This window comes from Phoxinus phoxinus, assembly GCF_949152265.1.
Source record: "Phoxinus phoxinus genome assembly, chromosome: 8".
In the NCBI taxonomy this organism is placed as follows: domain Eukaryota; kingdom Metazoa; phylum Chordata; class Actinopteri; order Cypriniformes; family Leuciscidae; genus Phoxinus; species Phoxinus phoxinus.
Window position 1 is genome coordinate 27,919,537 of NC_136883.1, and position 15,901 is coordinate 27,935,437.

A 15,901-nucleotide genomic window follows, 5' to 3' on the forward strand; every position below is an offset into this window, starting at 1 on the left:
CCCACTCTTGGAACTGATATGAGGGTAGGCAGGCATAGATTCAGAGGCATAAGGTACAGTAAGTATTAAATGCAACAATAATAAAATGATGGATTGACATTTACTTTTATACTTAAGTACTTTTAATAACGAGTACTTTTACTTAAGTTAAAGTTCTTTACAACTTTTACTTGTAACGGAGTAATATTTGACCAGTAGTATCTGTACTTTTACTCAAAGTTGTGTACTTTGTCCACCTCTGAATTTACCACAGATCTGAGTGTAATATAAGAAAATTCAACACTGAAATTTGGATACTAAGGATCTTACTTAGTGAAGCAATGGTCATATTCAATATCCTTAAGAAATCATTTGATAGTGTAATTTAATCAACTTCGTGTGATATAATCTTGCATTAGAGCTAGGATTAGTGTTTTAACTGACCTAGCCTTTCTTTGGATTCTTATATTCAAGGGCAATATTACGAAAACATTAGAAAAGTTTCTGCATGCAATGAGTGAAAGACTTGTAGGATTTTATTTCATTGCAAATGATTGTCTGAAATGAAAAACAAGCTTAAAGGTTGAGGGAAATTTAACAATTTATACAAGTTTTACAAACCCCCTTTACTCAGCTGACTTTTATTATAGTGGTTATAGAGGATGATTATTTAGAAAATCTGAATTTAATAACATGCTTTGTCTTGTGTAGATAACCGAACATTAGAAAAAGGAAAAAAGTTACACCGACAGCATTGAAAGAAAAAAAAAAGAAAAGAAAAATACATAGTATATAGAAAATTGTGTAGCTAAAATATATAACATTATAAAAGACAGATAATTGTTTGAAACTCAAGGCTTAAGTGGTAGAGACAAAAAAAAGCGCACTTTGTAAAAACATTTGAGTGCAAGACAAATAATGTAAATGATCTAATGGCTTGTCTTGGCATATAACATTTCAAAAGCCATTCAAACATTTTGAAACGTTATAAAACCGGATCCTTCGATCTGTGAACCAGCAACAGCCACGGACCGTAATAATAAATACAGCTTTTAAACATTGATTTGTAAGAGTAAGTGTTATAAAGCCTTTCTACTTCATTATTGAAGACCAAGTGCATTTACTTGCTCACAAAGAGCGTCAAAGACACGTGAATAAATCCTACTTAACAGTTCCGTCTGATACATCACATGACTGATGTCTGATCACATCCCGATATCTATTTAAACATCTCTGTTTCTTCTCTCTGCTCAATATGTACTTCACCATATATGTCCCAATTTGAAAGACATGCCCCTCGTGCAACAAAAGTAATTGAAGTGTCGCCTTATGCAAGAACAGTTTGTAAGAGTGACGGTTAGCCATCAGCAGCGGTGCCTGTGGTTTCGGTGAACTCCAGTTCAGTCTGAGTCTGAGTCACTGCTGGGTGGTGGGCTGCACTCGTGGATAGCTTGTCCTAGGGGCGCTAGCGTGCCATCCCTCCTCACTCCCATTGGTCTGATCAGTTCTTTCCTGTTGGAAGAGCAGGACAGAGCTCAGTACTTTAGCATGTTGTGTGCTACTTCAGCTTTGCATGTTCACGTCACATGCAAATAAGCGTACAGGGAGAAACCCAACCAGCCTAGAATGACCAAGTTCAGTGGAAACTTTTATTTCATTATGTCTGGATTTTCTTTGCACAAAAACGGAAAAGTACACAAAACGGAACTGCAATCTATGACTGTTGGACACACATTCTGCAGTCGAACTAATTTTCAAATTGAAATTTCAAACAAATGCGGTTCTTTTAAACTTTCTTTTCATCAAAGAACCCTGAAAAAAAGTATCGTGGTTTTAAAACATTAAGCAGCACGACTGGTTTCAACAACATTGATCAATTATAATAAGAAGAAGAAATGTTCTTGAGCACCAAACCAACATCATAGAATGAGTTCTGAAGGATCATGTGACACTGAAGAGTAATGGTGCGCTTCGCAATCACAGGAATAAACTACTTTTTAAATGATATTAAAACAGCAAACAGTTCTTTTACATTGTAATAATAAATACAAACTCCAGAATCCAGCAGCCGTCATTTACCCTACGTATTTATTGTGCTCACACATCTAGTCGATTTCGTTTTTCGGGCCACTAATTTGTCACTACAATCCACCTGCTCTTTGAAAGAAACCCTTTGTACTGACCATTGTAGCAGCATTCAGTTCTGTCCTCTAAAGAGGCCTGTTGATGTGTAGAACATCTTTCTTTCCCTTTACATCTGGCCACATAAGAGCCCTTGGAATCACAACCCTAAACCCACCCCCCCACCCCCCAATCCCAGAGCGGTCCAGCACCCCCACAACCACCACCTCGGCCCTGCAGTTTAATTACAGGATCAGTGCTCATTCTAATCTCTTCAAAGCCTGGGCAGCTCCTCCACGCTAATCCAATTATATCTGCACTGTGTGTCACCCGCACACCCCGAGATGATTCATCAGAGTATTAGCCAATCAAAGCACGGACAAAAATGATTAATAAGAGCATTATCCAATCAAAGCCATCAAAAAGCTCATTTGCATTCATTTATGTCATTCATATACAGATCAGCTGGTAACACTACAATAAGCTCCCATTAGAACTAAGCATAAATGCATTGTTTGTTCAATGTTAAACAGAACCTCATTGTAAAGTGTTACAGATAAATTGTGTATAACTGCATAAAGAGGTATTAAATGCTACTAAATGGATATCAATCTTATATCAAAACACTTTTTGAAAAGTTATCTACAAAAATGCAAGGGAACAAATTACTGGCTGCACCTTGACGTCAAACGTACGTCATGTTGACTGTAAACAAGATAAAAGTCGACTAGACAGAAAACAGACATCGCGTCCCTCGAAAGCCAGAAACCAAAATCTGATCTGGCATCCAATCAACAGAATCTGCGTAGATCAGCAGCCTGAGCAATTGTGTGTTTACCTACGTACGCCTGTGTGTGTGTGTTTGTGTGGATATGGGGTGGAGAGTCAGTACTAATTGGACAGCAAGTCAAGCAGCAGACACAGGGAAGGACATTCCTCCATGGACATGTTGCGTCTCCCCAGCAGCCGTGGCGGGGAGCACCAGTGCCCTCCCTCTCCCACACAACACCTCCTTCATCCTGATAAAAAAAAAAGAATAGGAGGAAGAGAGAAGGAACGAGGATTCATTCTCAAAGACAGGAATCTGCCTCTCTTGGGCACACGCTGCTCATTACGACTCAAACACCCTATAGGTGGACAATGACTCGTCCTCTTGTGTTTGCAAACTTATTTAACATCACCCGGCAGCTAACGTACATGCGCACACCCCTAATTGAGCCAGTGTCTCAAACCACTTCACGTCCGAGGACAATGTCTGGCACCCCGACTGAATAAAACAGGCGGCGTATGAAAGAGAACCACGTATATGTGTATTATGAAACCTTGGTGTATTGTACAAAAGAGCCTGAGCCCGCGACCCCACTGTGTGCGCCAATTAGCTGGTAATTAATGCAGCGGGGCTGCGGCGGCCGGTCGGTGTGCATTGACTCCTGTTGAATGTGGAAGGCCAGCTGTAAATGAGGCAGAGGACGATGGTGGAGGATTCTTGCCTTAATGAAGCGGTTGGTAAGGAACGCGCTGGGAGCAACGGCACTACACCTCTCACCGGTGTCTCGCTAGTTTACGCCGCCGGTTGTTTAGGAAAAGGTCAACATGAATGCGGCCCTGCACATATCCAGCCTCCAAGGAGGGCGATGAGAAAACAAGCACAATGCTTCTAGCAGATGGAGTCATCTATGAAGGCATTATGAACCGGTTCATACAAGATGATGAAAAACAGAAAGAGCGATTGACTGATATTAATGAGCAGGAGTAAAAACACAACGGCCAGAATATACATTGCAGCAAATAAAATGGAAACAGTTTGGTTTCATTTCATTTCTGCTTATTAAAACATTTTTATGTAAATATTCTACTTAATGTAAAATATTGATGGCTTATGCCTTAATAAATCATAATTTTGGTGTTTAAATTACTTAAAACAATAAAAAAAAGGAGAGAATAGGGAAAAAACTTTTTTAGGGCTGTGCAACGATTAATTGCATACAAAATAAAAGTTTGTGTTTACATAATAGTGTGTACTGTGTACAATTATTTTGTATATATAAAATACACACACATGCATGTATATATTTAAGAAAAATGTGTTATGCGTTATGTATATACAAATAATATATAAATATATATATTCAAATATTCAAATATTTCTACTAAATAATTATACACAGTACACACACATATATTATGTAAACGCATAATGTTTTATAATAAAAAAATGTAGGGCTGTGCAACAATTAATCGCATCCAAAATGTGTGTACATTGTAAACACATTGTAAATACACATATGCAAATACATTTTGGATGTGATTAATTGTTGCACAGCCCTAAAAAAAATAATAAAAAATTATAACAAATACAGCTATAATAATACTCTCAACAATAATAGTAATTATAATGTTACAACTACTGATGACACACAAAAAAAAATGTATTAGTAGTTTCTTATTATTGCAGAATTGTTATATTAAATCGCATAAATGATTGATTGTAAAAAAAAATTAAATTTTTTTTTATAAACCCACCTTGATAATTCATCAATCATACTGACAAGCTTCTGGGCTTCATATTCCTTCTGCTCCTCTGTCATCTCATCTAAGGGGTTTGGCATTGGGTGCTCTATGTGACCTGTAATGGGGTTAATGCTGACAAAACAAGAATGATTGTTACTATAATCTAAGAATGCAGAAAGAAATGCAGGATTGCTGAGGAAAAATATGATATAAAATATGCATACATAAAAATGCACTTACAAAGGTTTGGCTGACTTGTATTCATCGGTGTCAGAGTCTTCATCAGAGGAGTACTGCGTCTCTCCTCTACCTCCGGCCAGCAACCCTCGTGCCATCAACAGCCCCGCAGCATTACCATACCCAGTGTACTTCAACAGATTATCCACTGCATCACATGACCAACAGGAGACAATGAAAAACACAATGAGCTCGTCCAAGATTACAACTGCAAACAATCCATTTAAAAACAGACACTTTCAGACATTAAAACAACTCACCACTCTCTTTGCAGAGCACAAAAAGGAACTCGGCAGCCCCCTGTTTCACTGCCATGTCGATATGAGTCATGAGACGCACCAGTTTGTTTCGAACGGTGCAGCCGATTTCTGGCCTTTCCTTCACGTCTTTCAAGGGAGGCAACACCTGCACAGCAGCAAACAAAGAGAACACGTTCAATCAGCAACTGAATATTTACTTTAACTGAATATCTGAAGCAGTGAATTACACTGAGCATGGACTCAGCCCCGCACCTTGGCCTTAAAGTATCTGCGGATGTCCCTGTGGTATCTCGAGCTCTCTGTCATCAGACTCAGCACAGGTGTCAAGCCTTCTATATAGTTGGAACCCTAAATGGATAAATACACATGAAGCATGAACGAACGCAACGAGGAAGGAACAGCTGAGGAAGCTTGCAGGTGTTCATCTGAAGTGCAATACCTTGTCTATCCTCTTTTCCATAAAATCTAGCAGCATCTGCACTGTGTCCATGTTCTTCCCACCGTACTTTTCTATCCCACCTTGGACAGGGACGTCTATCAGAACATCCAGGCACTGCACGGGAAGGTTACTCAGGAGATTTATGGCATGACTGGAAGAAATGACAAATGAAATGATAAAGGTTAAGCAGTGCACACAATAAGATGAGAACACAGCATGCAACTCTTGGAATAAGGGTTTTCAACTTTTCTTTGAGAAGAAAGTTTTCCCTAGAAATTGTCTGGTTAGGTCAGACAAAAATCACAGAAGATGCTGGTTAGTCAACAGTAGCAATAGGCAGAAAGTTGACGCAAATGACCGGAGTTCGAATCTTGCTCTACTCCCTTTTCCCATCACACATCAGTTAATTTATTTTTAAGAAAAATTAAGAAAATATTTGAAAAGTGGAAATAAAGTGCCTAACGTGCGTTAAAAAAATGATGTGGTTAGGGGTTAGCTGTAAGGAGGGCTTTATTGTCACAATAAGATAATTTTATGAAATAATTATTTATACTATGTTATCATTGCATACCGTTTAAAGTACAACAACAATGAGGTGCAAATAGTATCTGCCACTATTTATAAGTAGCATCTATTACTTACACTTAAATAGTCGCTGCCTTATCATTATTACTGTTATTGTTATTTATGCAATGTTTTTGCAATATAATAAATGGTTAATTTATTTATATAATTTATCATTTATTGTAAAGCTACATATTTCTCAACTGAGAATGATTGACTTATGTAAAAAGTTGAATAATTAAACAATACATTAAATACATTGCATCATCTGGGATTAATCGCACACTTATTGTGAAATTAAGCATACATCATTTATCTTGTTTAACACATTAATTTTGTCATCATTTTCTATATCCAGCAAAGTAAACTATCAGATTGAAGGGTGATTCTCACAAAACGGTGTTTTCTACAAGCTTTTTTTCAAGGTAAAATAAGGTCTTTCCAAGAAAAAAACAACCTCCAAATGATACAAGGAGTCCATATAATTCTTAAACTCATGATTAATAAAACACAGAAATTTTTTTTCAGAAATCAGTGTATATGTAGTATGTGTACAGTCAGTGCAACTGCAAAGAGCATGATAACATTTTAGACAAGTCAAGTTGCGATACTGAACAGGACCACATGGAGATGCCAAAAAAACCTCCCTCTCACATGGAAGTACCTTGTGCAAATAGATATAGTAAATATTTGTATGCCACTTTCATTAGTTCATTTTATTATCTTCTCTGACGCAAAAGAAAATTCAACATACTCAAGTCACGTTCTAGGAATGTGATGGCGGCAGACAAACATGAGCAGGCATTCTGAAAACACTGAGGGGTGTGGGGGGGCCTTCAGTCCATGGGCACAATTTGAATAACAAAGACACATCTACTGACCAGGACTGGTTCAGCACATTCAACGCACTTTGTTCAAGGGGGAGCGTAGAGTTAGTCATTTCAGAGTGCTGTAGAATGCATTTAGAGAGGGTAGCATTCCAGTATGGGGTGATTATTGTTGCAATATTCCAAATAAATAGATTAATATTCACAAATAAATGTAAAGAGATTCACAAAAATGTATCGAATGCACAAATGAATAGATTAAGATCCACAAATAAATGTAAAGAGTTTCACAAAAAATTATAAAATTCACAAATAAATAAAATGAGATTTGCAAATAAATAAAATATTTACAAATGTTTTCTTATTTTACAAACACAACTCTGCCTGGCATTTATTTGTGAATCGGTTCCTGTGCATTTGTAAATCGCTGCACACATTTGTGAATCGGTTCCTGTGCATTTGTGAATCCCCTCACGCATTTGTGGATTTTGAAACACTTCTAGCGCAGACGTGCAGAGAAATCCACAAATAGGTGGACTCCACCCACCGCCTACTCAAGCCAATCAGATAACGGCCACATCGAGCTGGCCAATCGTAGCACGTTATCGCTTCAACCAATCACGTTAGGCTTTACGCTCGGGGCGGGAAGTGGGAACTGACTGATTCTTGCATCAATGAAAGGAGCACTGGAGCGCAGTAGTAGCGCTGAACTGTGTGTGTGGCAAAAACACTCTGTTTTCAAAAGATTGTTGGAGTTTAAGGCCTCTTTATATTTCCATCAGGATACATTCAGGGAATTATGATAATCAGAGATCCCGAGCATCATGAACAGTCTCTACACCGGCAAGAGGCGCGTCACAGCGCGTCAAAAGCAAATAGCCACTCACTGTCTGTTCACTGCTGCCGCTGCAGTTTAAATAATGTAAAACTAGCATGTTTGAAATGTTAACACACATTCCCTATGTGACGTCTGCTTAGCTTTATATGCATAATCGTGCTCTTAACGGCTCTGATCGTAGCCTGCTTATTGACTAGTGCTGGTTAAATCATATCGTGATAGTGTAACGTTACTGGACGCGGGGCAGTCATTGATAGTAAACGGATGTCCGCACTTCTGATGTAGCGGCTACTTTACGCAATTAGGACAAATGTTTTTGCACATCATTCGCTTTGCCCAGTGTAGATTGCCTCGCACAGGGTAGGCACGATGCATGACACTATACGATTTTGCCTTTTAAAGCACAATCGCAGTGACAAATAGCAATAGGATATAAATAAATGTAATGTAGAATACCAAATATAAGCCCAAATGTATAAATACAAAAACATTTGTCCTAATTGCGTAAAGTAGCCGCTACATCAGAAGTTCGGACATCCGTTTACTATCAATGACTGCCCCGCGTCCAGTAACGTTACACTATCACGATATGATTTAACCAGCACTAGTCAATAAGCAGGCTACGATCAGAGCCGTTAAGAGCACGATTATGCATATAAAGCTAAGCAGACGTCACATAGGGAATGTGTGTTAACATTTCAAACATGCTAGTTTTACATTATTTAAACTGCAGCGGCAGCAGTGAACAGACAGTGAGTGGCTATTTGCTTTTGACGCGCTGTGACGCGCCTCTTGCCGGTGTAGAGACTGTTCATGATGCTCGGGATCTCTGATTATCATAATTCCCTGAATGTATCCTGATGGAAATATAAAGAGGCCTTAAACTCCAACAATCTTTTGAAAACAGAGTGTTTTTGCCACACACACAGTTCAGCGCTACTACTGCGCTCCAGTGCTCCTTTCATTGATGCAAGAATCAGTCAGTTCCCACTTCCCGCCCCGAGCGTAAAGCCTAACGTGATTGGTTGAAGCGATAACGTGCTACGATTGGCCAGCTCGATGTGGCCGTTATCTGATTGGCTTGAGTAGGCGGTGGGTGGAGTCCACCTATTTGTGGATTTCTCTGCACGTCTGCGCTAGAAGTGTTTCAAAATCCACAAATGCGTGAGGGGATTCACAAATGCACAGGAACCGATTCACAAATGTGTGCAGCGATTTACAAATGCACAGGAACCGATTCACAAATAAATGCCAGGCAGAGTTGTGTTTGTAAAATAAGAAAACATTTGTAAATATTTTATTTATTTGCAAATCTCATTTTATTTATTTGTGAATTTTATAATTTTTTGTGAAACTCTTTACATTTATTTGTGGATCTTAATCTATTCATTTGTGCATTCGATACATTTTTGTGAATCTCTTTACATTTATTTGTGAATATTAATCTATTTATTTGGAATATTGCAACAATAATCACCCCATACTCCAGGAGTGTGAAAGGGCTGGTGACGGCACCACCGTGGGCACAATGAGTCAAGCCCAAATAAACGTGTGGGAGTTACAGAATGCGTTGAGCTGTCTCGATGGGGCAAAGGGGTGTGTCATTAATCACTTGGAGAAGACATCTCATCATTCACATTCGCTTTCTGGCTCACTGGAATACTGGTTTTGAAGCAATTACAAAATGCACAGGCCTAGTATACAGAGAAAACAAACTGGATTTGGCTGTCAATCTTTCAGAATGGAAGTACCTGTGAGCCTCCTCTGTTTTATCTTCAGAGTGCGTCTTCAGCATTAGGAGATGTCTCATGATGCCTGCAATGAGCCGAAGCTGGTGGTCACTGTCCTATCAAAATAAAGGAGAAAGTGTGTGAGCGTTAAACCAAAAAAACTGTTTCACAACAATAGCAGACTGATGCCATGTTTGGGCTTCCTTTACAAACTAAGCAACCAGAGAGCTAACAGGAAATGTAGAGATCTAGGGACTGAGAGAACCACTGGCTTGAGAAAAGAAAGTACATCTTATATTAGGGTGATCCTGTCTATACCGAAACCAACAAAAGGTCAGGCAATTGAGACACACTTATCCTTACTTCAGTAACTATTCAAAGGGCTGAGAACTCTGGAATGTAGCAATGTTGTTTCATCTACTTGGTGAAAGGGTGGGGGAGGGAGATTTTAGCATTAAAACAATTTTTTTTAATTTTCTCAAAGAAAATGTGAGTGGTTCTTGCCCGTACAAAACTTCCAACCACAATGGTAGCTTGTAAAAATAGCTCACTCACAAGTCTTTGTTATATTTTGGTTTCTAGATATGGTTTTGGCCCTTCGTTTAATGCGAATCAGTGGCTCCATATCCGAATATGCTTACTTCCATACTATATAGATAAATTATGTCTGAATACGCAGCACTATAAAATAGTAAGTGAAAAATACCCAGATGACCTACTACTTTGGCTAAGATTCTGAATTAGAAATCAGTTAAATTTACTATACCATGAGGCTATGAGAGAGGAGACGTCATATTCCTCCTATAAATGGTGGAGAATACAGAGCATAGCAACGTGGACTCCATACTTAAAGAACATAGGCCCTACTTTATCAATGGTTGAAAAGTTCTCCAACAAATGCAATACTCTGACTACATACTCTAAAAATCAAATTCAGTGTGCAGGATTTTCATTTTATGTATTCATTCAGAGTATCATCCACCAGGTAAAAATCGCACATTAGATAAAGCCAATGCATATGATATATGCAGTCCTAAGAATGCATCTCAGGACAGAGGACACTGACACTGTTTCTATTGAAAACCGGATCTTCGACCGGACTTCATCGATTTGTGATTGTCTTTTATTTAGAATTTGGAATGTATTCTGCCATGTTACGCATTGCACTTTCACCTGTTCATATTAATACGAGTGAGCCGTCTTGTTGTATAGTCTTTGGTATAATCAGGCATCATGGTTTTAGAGCAAATTCTTAGGGAGGGTTATTATAGTTTCATCATTAAAACATTTTCATAGCTGCCAAGGCAACATTTCTCATTTTCATTTAGTTTAACTTGATGTACTAATGTTTTTTAATAAAAAAAATATATAGAGACTATAAACTAATATACCGTAGTAGTCTCTCAACAATAGTAGCATAACACTGTTGCTAGATGATGAAAATAATATTTAAAGCAGGTACAATATGTAAGATTTTTTGTTATAAAATATTCAGAAACCACTTTCACAGTGTGATAGATTTCATGCAGTTGTGTACTTACATTATCCTAAAAGTTCCCAAGGATTTGTAAATTCAGAGAAATTCCAGTTTTTAATAATGTCTGGTCCCTGGTCACTGTCACCTATCAATGACGTAATATATCAGCGTAATGAGGAATCTATGAAGAATCCATGTATGCATATCTATGATACAATATCTCGCACACCGCTGTTGTGTCGTTGAGTCATCATGGTTCACGATTATAGATAGGCGAGTACAGAAAATAAATAAAAAACGTAAACAGATCAACTTAGGCAAGCAGGCTTTGGGAAAAACGGAGAAATAAAACAAGGTTTAATATCGGTGTGGTGTTTTCAGGATGGGGAGAGCTTCGCAAACAAACTTGGACTTGATCTGTCGACAGAGACTCTGCTCTCCCATGTGTTTTAATAGATATGCAAGCAATATATTATTTACTGTACACTAGTGTTATATTGCACTTTGTTTGTACTTCAGAAATGCTTTTTATCAAGTCTGGTGACCAAGTCTATGGCAGTGAAATTAAGTAGCCTAGCCTATCTGTTGCACAAAAATATAAAACTGCGCAGCATTAACCCACCAAATCATTTGGCAAATAGTCACATATTAATAACAGGCTAATATAGCATTACATTTCACGTTCCTGGCAGCTTATTCATTACGATGAACGTACAGGTAATACAAAAACGAATTTATTAGCTGATATATAATATATATGATTCATGATACATCTCTGGATGGTGAAAACGACATCTCCCATAGTTCCATTCTCTATCATAGCGTCATCAAGCTTGTTTTTGTTGTTATTTTGAAAAAGCGACCTCTGGCGGCGAAAAAAATTACATATTGTAGCTTTAAGTATGCGTAATAGTAATAGTGATGATATACATCACCACAAATGAAGCCATAACCATCATTTGCATTCTTTAAAAATTTACAAAGCACTTTAGAGACATTTCAAACACGTTACAAATAGGCTGACACACTGCTGATGATCACAACAGCTTAATCACTTTAAACTAAATCTAAACATTGTGGATGTCAAACAACAGTGGTTTAATGATCCAGAGACATCTTGAGAATCTTGCCAAAGCTAATGAAAAGAGGCCAACAGAGCATTGAAATTAGATTTTATAAAGCTTGGTGTTAAAAATATTAAAGCCAATGAACCTACGATTTGATTATGGAGAAAGAAGCCTGTCTTTCCTTACTCTGCTGGGGGCAAGAGCACCAACTCCACTCAGCAAGCATTAATTATTTAACAGCAGTATAACAGGAAACCTAAGCCCTGTATCATCCTCCATTCTGTTGTGTGAGATACACATGCGATTTAAATCGAATCCATTTTTGTAAATGATTTACAGTGCTGCTTTCTTCAGGTTAATTCTGGTGTACTGCACAGTATACAGCATGGACGCAGGCCCTAAAACTAACTTTTTGCCACACCTGCCAATGGCGATACCACAGATAAATGTACTAGCCTAACTAATATAAATGTAAAACATTATTAAAGACAAATAAACAGTAATAGCAAAAACAAACAAATACAACAGAACAACGATACAAATTAAGTAAACTGCTTTTCAGGTACATTTTTTTAAGGTAAAATAAAATGTTATTAAAAATGTTATTACCATTTTTTAAGGTAAGATAAAATGTTATTTTGTTGTTCTACAAATACTGTTAATCTCACCTCATCGCTCGAATCAGACATAGTGATGTTGAACAGAGCTTTAAGGGCTTCCATGGCACGATCGTTGTTTTCTGGTGAAATAGGCGGGGCTTCTGGATCAGGGGGTGCGGCCTCATATGGCCCCACCCAATGCACGTTGAGGGTGCGTTCCAGCACGTTAGTGAGCAGCCTGACTGCACCCATCTCCCTCCGAAGCGTGCCACGCACATCTGTCCGCAGTGCGGAAAGCAGAAACAGCAGCCGAAGGGAGAACAGGCCCACCTCATGATGGGACGAGTTGACTGAATGCAAGCAGGCACAAAGGCCCTCCGCCAACTGCAAGTCAGCTCCCACCTGTTGTGCCGTCACGCTGTTGAACACCACGTTGCACATGCACTTGAGGGCCTCCACCACAACCCTCTCCTCCACTGCTGACTGCGCCACTTCTAATGGCTCTCCGTCGTGTCCCGCCACACGGATCCGAGCCAGCCCTGCTAGAGTGAGGATGCCCTCTCTGGTGCCTACGGGACCAAGTACACGCTTGTCTCTGGACAGGATGCGCAGGGTCTCCAGGCAGGTGCTTTGGCAAAGTGGAAGATCTGACCGGCAGAGAACTGTGAGAAGACCCCGACACAACTTCTGCAGAAGGGACCACCAAACACAAGAGGTTCAAAAATTTAATTGACTGTTATAAATAAAACAAAGTACTACATACAGAAACAACACGGAACACACCATACTGAGATACAAAACATAGGCTAATACTAATAATAGACCATAAATCTGTTACTCACAATTCGTGCATCCTCCTCTTTGTGGTCAAAGGCAAACGTGTGGCTGTTCTGAAATAAAATGAAAACATGACATGAGACAATATAAATCTGGGATAAACAAGTCCCATGTTTGCATCCTTGTAAAGTCATAGAGTAGCCAGACATGAGTAAAACAGTTCACTAATCCTGCTGTAAAATTCTAGCTGGTCTAAGCTAGGGACACAGCTATGGAAATATTGGCCAATACCGATAATTCTTTATATCTGGAAAGCCGATAACTGGCCGATAAATCTAAATCCAAATTTTTATATAATTCTTGAGAGCCTGATTACAAAAACAAAAGTCTCAAAATCCATGTCCCAAGCACACAATTATAATGTTCTCAATATAATTTTATGTAGCCGATATGACAGACTTGCACATGTTGCACATAACTGTATTTAAAAGTTATTCCGATCATATTTCAAGCAATTCAAAAACATAATGGCAAACAGTGCACATCTTAAGGAAATAATACAATATTTATGGCCTTTAATATATTGGGCAAATTTTCTCAAGATGCAAAGTTTACCAGTAATGTGTTTTTAAGGCGCGTTTATAAAAGCTACTTGTCCTAAATCCCTAATTTAACTAATGCGTACCTTAAACCAGCTAGAAACCAACTACCATGGTCCAAAATAAAGCTAACGTTACCAGTTTAAGATGGATTTACCAGCAATAGCTAAAGTTACATCTGATTTTATTAATTTAATTTAATTTAAATTAGAATCACAGAAACAGAATCAGTCTCTTTCTAAAAACTGTTAACTAACTGTGGTTTATTTCAAAGCATGTAACGTTATCGAGGAATATGTAAAGGAAGTAAGTGTAACGTTAACGTTACCCTGGAGATTTCCTCCAAAACAAAACAAAAATTGCATAACATTTCGACATCACTAAAATCCTTGTAAACACCAAATATATGGCTAAAATTGCTGTTCACACCAGCATAATTCATACAGGCATGTTTCGTTGATAAACAGGCAGTACAATAATATTTCCATCAGTATTTTCTGCTGTTAAGTTACCTGTCTGACAGCTGTCAAGCTAGCTACTTAGCCTTCCATAACTTCGTGACGTAACTTAACAACCTAATTTCTACTCTATTCGTCAACAATAACCATTTCCCCCTCCCAATAATTCACACACTGCTCAATCTTGGGGGCAAATGTGGCATTTTTGTTTAAAAAAAAAGTCAAGTTAGATGTAGCAAATAGGTTCTATCATGGCTAACAGCTGGAGGATGCTAGTTTACGATCACAAGGCGAAAGGTTCCCTCGTGGCTTTAATCATCGCTAAATACAAATGAAGTACATGTTTAAAGTTCAGAAACAAAGCATTTTTTCGCAGAGTTCATAAACCCTTTTGTTGGTTCACACACACTGGGTAACGTTATAGGCTACTGAGATTAGCGAGCGGCTAACTGGCTAATAACCATTTACATTGCTAGCGCGCATTAAAACAAATGAGATAGTAAGCTAACAGCAACCACTTTACCTCTGTGTTATACTTCTGCAAAAGCTTTTCAACCCCCTTGTCATCTCCACCGTCGATCTCTGATAGAATATCACTTAAACTCATCTCTGAATGTTGTTTTTGCCGTTCACTTAGAAACACTGACAGACAGATGAGAGTTACACACCTCCTGTGTTTCGCTCATCTGTTCAACTTTCACCCGTTAAACGTCACGTTTCTCCCCTAAGGCACATGCCAGTAATAAGGATTTCCTCAAAGCTCCCTGGATAATGTCCAAATGTACCAGGTTTTATAAGCATGTTTTATAACGTGATAGCTGGTAACCCACAAAATGACCAGCTTTGACCAGATATAAACCAGCTACCCATATTAGGCTACTTGATGTTTAGAATGTTTTCTGGACCAACATTTTCAATAACTCAGAATATAAATATCACCTGCAGTAATAAGAGCAAGAGCATAGAAGGAATTATCTGAGGTTTGGCTCCATACTTCATGTAGGCCTGTCATGTCAAATAAAGCTTCTCCGAATTTCAGTTTTTCTGTCTGCAGTATTGTTTTGCATTATAATATTAACTCTTCTCCCTCTACATTTCATTAAAATGTCGTTTTTGAATGAGTACTTTGTTTAGTTCTTTTTTATAGTGTATCAAAATTCAAAGACGCAGCAAGAATTTGTAAATTGTAAATTTGATAATTCCAATTTGCACTTGCTGTGCATGTGTTTACATGCACAAACAAATAAATACCATTAAATAAATAAATACATATAATTAAATTTAGAGTTTGAATTACCAAGACGTGACGATTTAAAAAGTATAATTCAGCAGATTAATATTCAGATTGATTCAATCTTTGATTGATTTTTAGACTCTTCAGTGCTGGTTTAACAAAGTAAACTATTCAAAACTTTAAA

At 38.1% G+C, this 15,901-nt stretch overlaps 1 protein-coding gene across 1 annotated transcript; it reads right to left on the reverse strand.

The window, feature by feature from the left end:
- Positions 1-497: 497 nt before the first annotated feature.
- ric8b (RIC8 guanine nucleotide exchange factor B) lies at positions 498-15,499 on the reverse strand. The gene is made up of 10 exons (XM_079620815.1): positions 15,007-15,499; positions 13,492-13,539; positions 12,719-13,336; positions 9,528-9,622; positions 5,548-5,698; positions 5,361-5,456; positions 5,109-5,253; positions 4,852-4,996; positions 4,624-4,743; positions 498-1,491 (listed from the first exon to the last, which is right to left on the reverse strand). The coding sequence occupies exons 1-10, from the start codon at positions 15,088-15,090 to the stop codon at positions 1,380-1,382; spliced, it is 1,614 nt and encodes a 537-aa protein (XP_079476941.1). The 5' UTR covers positions 15,091-15,499; the 3' UTR covers positions 498-1,379.
- Between the last annotated feature and the right edge of the window lie 402 nt (positions 15,500-15,901).